This window comes from Hordeum vulgare, chromosome 5H (assembly GCF_904849725.1).
Source record: "Hordeum vulgare subsp. vulgare chromosome 5H, MorexV3_pseudomolecules_assembly, whole genome shotgun sequence".
Lineage (NCBI taxonomy): Eukaryota > Viridiplantae > Streptophyta > Magnoliopsida > Poales > Poaceae > Hordeum > Hordeum vulgare.
Window position 1 is genome coordinate 460,268,430 of NC_058522.1, and position 4,719 is coordinate 460,273,148.

The 4,719-nt window shown below is 44.4% G+C and overlaps 1 protein-coding gene across 1 annotated transcript; it reads left to right on the plus strand.

Annotated features, from left to right (window-relative positions):
• Positions 1-567: 567 nt before the first annotated feature.
• Positions 568-1,597, plus strand: LOC123397811 (ethylene-responsive transcription factor ERF109-like). Its single transcript, XM_045092345.1, has one exon. The coding sequence runs from the start codon at positions 707-709 to the stop codon at positions 1,433-1,435; it is 729 nt and encodes a 242-aa protein (XP_044948280.1). The 5' UTR covers positions 568-706; the 3' UTR covers positions 1,436-1,597.
• The last annotated feature ends 3,122 nt before the right edge of the window (positions 1,598-4,719 follow it).

Here is a 4,719-nt window from a genome sequence, read left to right on the forward strand (position 1 = left end):
TTTTTAGACATTTTAATAGGGAAATACATACGGAGGAAAATGAATGAACTTACACTTTAAAATATGTCTATATACATCTTAATATAGTTCTCTATTGAAATGTTTAAAAAGACTTATATTTAGAAACGCAGGTAGTAGTGAATAGCAGACATTGGAATAATTAATATGGTTTGCTTAAGCTGAAATCCTGACCTTATTCAATTGGAGCGTGTACTTTTTTTTTTTTAGCGTGCACGGTTATTAGCTACACGCAGCATGCTTAATCGGACGAGCCAGTTGACATTTGACTTTTCCGGGTCAGACTATTCTGGCTGTCACAGTCAGAGTCACACACCGGGCGCTCTCCCCCGTCCGGCCTCTCTCTGACAGCCTGACCCCACAGCGAAGTCAGCCCCTACCTCAGCCGCGCGCACGTCAGGGCGCGCGTCGCGATCCACTGCCCAAGACCATCGAGAAGCTAGCAGCGAGCCTCCGCGTCCACACGTTTTCCTCCTGTGCTACAAAATGGGAAGATCAACGACGCATATCCATCCTCCTGGCGCCGCTCTGTCAACGACATCCGCGCCGCGTTGCTGTCGACGTTTCCAGGGTCCTATATAAGCGCCTCCATTGCCATGCCTCACTCCAACCACGTACGCCCACTCCCTCCAAGCTCTCAGGTCTCTCTCTCACTCTCTCTCTACGCCCAGGACCAGGACACATAGCCATGGCTGCTGCGGACCAAGACTGCGCCGCGACGTTCCATGGCCGTCGCGGAGGCGACGACACGGCGGCGGCGGAGCTCCACGGCCGGATGATGTCAACGGAGCAGGAGCACGGCATCATCGTGGCCGCGCTGCGGCACGTCGTCTCCGGGTACACCACGGCGCCGCCGGAGGTCGTCGTCGCCGTGGCGTGCGGCCGCTGCGGCATCGACGGCTGCCTCGGGTGCGACTTCTTCGGGGCCACCGAGGCGGACGCGGTGACCGTGGGAGCCTCAGGAGCGGGGCAGAGGAAGCGGCGGAGGAAGAAGAACGTCTACCGCGGCGTGCGGCAGCGGCCGTGGGGGAAGTGGGCCGCGGAGATCCGCGACCCGCGCCGCGCGGTGCGCAAGTGGCTCGGGACGTTCGACACCGCCGAGGAGGCCGCGCGGGCGTACGACCTCGCCGCGCTCGAGTTCCGCGGCCCGCGCGCCAGGCTCAACTTCCCGTGCTCCGACGAGCCTCTGCCTGAGCACGGGAGCGACAATGGCGGCGGTGATGCTGGCGCCGCGCCGGAGAACGAGACTCTGACAACGCCGTCCCCGTGCAGCATGGACGCCGGCCAGAGGACGCCGGGGGAATGGCAGCTGGGTGCGGACGACCGAGCCGGCGACCAGCTGTGGGAAGGCTTGCAGGATCTCATGACGATAGATGGAGAGGACCCATGCTTCGCGCCATTTTCGAGTCCAGCATAAGTGTATTTGGGATCTTGTGTATAATGGTGATTACTACTGGTAGTGATAGAAACAAGCTGATAGAATAGACTAACTGAGAACCGTAGTGATTTATTCGTTCAATTTCTTGAGACAAAGCACAGAGTCGTTACATTTTTTCTTCGTTACATTTGTTAAGCATCAGGAAGTTGTCTCTGTTTTACTTACATTGTACTACTACGAGTACTATTTATCGCCTAGGGAAAGCCTCTCACTCATAATACGTGTCTCATTTATATCATAAGAATCATAGTATAAGTCACGTATACGTCGACCTGACAAAACTGAATACATAACCAAAACAATAGACTTTGCACAAAAGAACACCAGCCAAGAAGTAAATTACAAACAACAGTGAGAAAATCTTTACTCGATACCAACGTCTGTCACCTGTCTCTGACACTACCACAACAGTCAGTAAAGACAAAAAAATGATGAATCACCTCTACACCCAAGCGCGGCGCGGCTCCATCACTGATATGCAGCTTTGTGAGCCTTTAAGGTTTATAATTAAAACAAAAAATTGAGCTTTATAATTTTGTCCTCTCACATGATGGCAAATTTAGGAAACAAAAAAATACAAACGTAACTTTAGAAAAAATGTTGTATAGGTCATGGCAAAAAAATTTGGGGGAAGGGGGGGGGGGGTTATTGGCGACATGGCAAATGTATGCATTTTGAAAAAATGAGCACATGCATGGGCAACATAAAACTTTTTTTTTCATGAGAAACTTTCAATCTACTCATCTCCAATCATGGTAGTACAAAACACCAAAGGTAATAAAATTATTCTCATACATTTTCCATGTTTTTTGTAGAGAGATAAAAATCTAAGTTTTGCCACTTGAGTAGAACAAATGATGTCAATATTGAAAAAGGGTGTGTCTAGGGCACATCTAGATTTGACATAGGTGTTGCACATATAAATGACTAAATCAAGTATGAGAAGGAAAAGAAAATGCCCACACGAATCTCCACATAAGATCAATGATATAGGACTTAGATGTGAAATACTTATCTCATATCTAGACGTGTTTTACCAAAACCTTTAAAAAACATAGTACAAAATGATATGAAAGAAACTTGAAAGATTGCTCTATAGATCATGGCAAGTGTAGGAAAAAATGTTCGATTTGATAGGAGATTTGGGAGAGAAAATCTCATTGAAGATGACGTGTATAAATGTTTGCCATTGTAATCATAAAATTGCCATAGTTTCCCCACGTGCGTAGAACACTTGATGGCAATATAAGAAAACATAGGTATGACAAAAAACTGAAGAAGAAAACTTATCTATAGGCCATGGCAAATGTAGGAAAAACATTGTACTATTTGATGGGAAATTGGAGAAAAATCTCATTCGACATGGCGTTTGTAAGTGTTTGCCAGTGCAATCATAAAATTGGCAATTTTATGATTACAAGATTAATGATAATGTTGTTATCTTTAAATCTGCCATTAAATTGTAGATTATTTCTTCTAGTATTTGCCATATGAGTACTACACACGATGGCAATGTGGTTTAAAAAACTACAACTATGGAACTTCACAAGCGTCTTTTTCTGTATCAAATACTCGTATGGTTCCTTCACAAGATGGCTCCTTTTCTGATGAAGAGATTTCCAATGCTTTATTTCAAATTAGACCTTTGAAAAAGCCCAAATTGGACAACTATCCTTCTCGATTTTACAAAAGGAACTAGCGTTGTTTAAAGGAGGAAATTTTTGTGGCGGTTCGGAATTTCTTTGAGACACTGACACATGCCCCATGAGGTAAATGTCACCTCTGTTGTGTTGATCCCTAAAGTTCAACGCCCTTCTTCCTTGAAGGTGTTCCAACCTATTTCTGTATGTAATGTGATTTACAAGATAGTTTATAAATGTATGGTTAATCATTTGTAGTCACATCTTACTGAGCTAATTTCGGGGAGTCAAAAAACGTCTATTCGTCGAAGCCTTATTTTGCATAACTCCGTTATCGCTTCCACCATATACAAAATTCAAATAATTGGGGTATTTCTTTTTGCGCTTACAAGTGGGATTTATCAAGGCCTATTATCATGCTGACTAGGACTTTCTAGAGTGAGCTTTATAGGTTGGGGATTCTTCCACCCCCTAGATATCTTGGTCATGGAATGTGTTCGCTCCGTGAAGTACTCTGTGAAATTCAATGGGTGTCTGTTGGAACAATATTTCCCATCTCAAAAGTGTTGGAAATATGTCCTAGAGGCAATAATAAAATAGTTATTATTATATTTCCTATTTCAAGATAATCGTTTATTATCCATGTTATAATTGTATTGAATGGAAACATAAATGCATGTGTGGATATATAGACAAAACTATGTCCCTAGTAAGCCTCTAGTTGACTAGCTAGTTGATCAAGGATGGTTAAGGTTTCCTAACCATAGACAAGTGTTGTCACTTGATGACGGGATCACATCATTGGGAGAATAATGTGATGGACAAGACCCAAACTATAAACGTAGCATGTGATCATGCCATTTTGTTGTTATTGTTTTCTGCATGTCAAGTATTCATTCCTATGACCATGAGATCATGTAACTCACTGACACCGGAGGAATGCCTTGTGTGTATAAAACGCCGCAACGTTACTAGGTGACTATAAAGATGCTCTACAGGTATCTCCGAAGTTGTCCGTTGAGTTAGCATGGATCAAGACTGGGATTTGTCACTCCATGTGACGGAGAGGTATCTCGGGGCCCACTCGGTAATACAACATTACATACAAGCCTTGCAAGCAGAGTGACTAAAGAGTTAGTCACGGGATCTTGTATTACGTAACGAGTAAAGAGACTTGCGAGTAACGAGATTGAAATAGGTATGGGGATACAGACGATCAAATCTCGGGCAAGTAACATACCGAAGGCACAAAGGGAATGATATACATGATTGTTTGAATCCTTGACATAGAGGTTCAACCGATAAAATCTTCGTAGAATATGTAGAATCCAATGTGGACATCCAGGTCCCACTATTGGATATAGACCAGGGAGTGTCTCAGGTCATGTCTGCATAGTTCTCGAACCCACAGGGTCTGCACACTTAAGGTTCGGTGACGTTTCGGTATAGTTGAGTTATAGGTGCTGGTGACCGAAGTTTTGTTCGGACTCCCGGATGAGATCCTGGACGTCACAAGGGTTTCCGGAATGGTATGGAAACGAAGATTGATATATAGGATTGTTGCATTTGGCTTCCGGAAAGATTTTGGGCATTGTCGGTACTGTACCGGGAGTGACAAATGGG

What these genes read in the sequence shown, in the direction of transcription:
- LOC123397811 (XM_045092345.1), top strand. Translation starts at nt 707, where the DNA reads ATGGCTGCTGCGGACCAAGACTGCGCCGCGACGTTCCATGGCCGTCGC.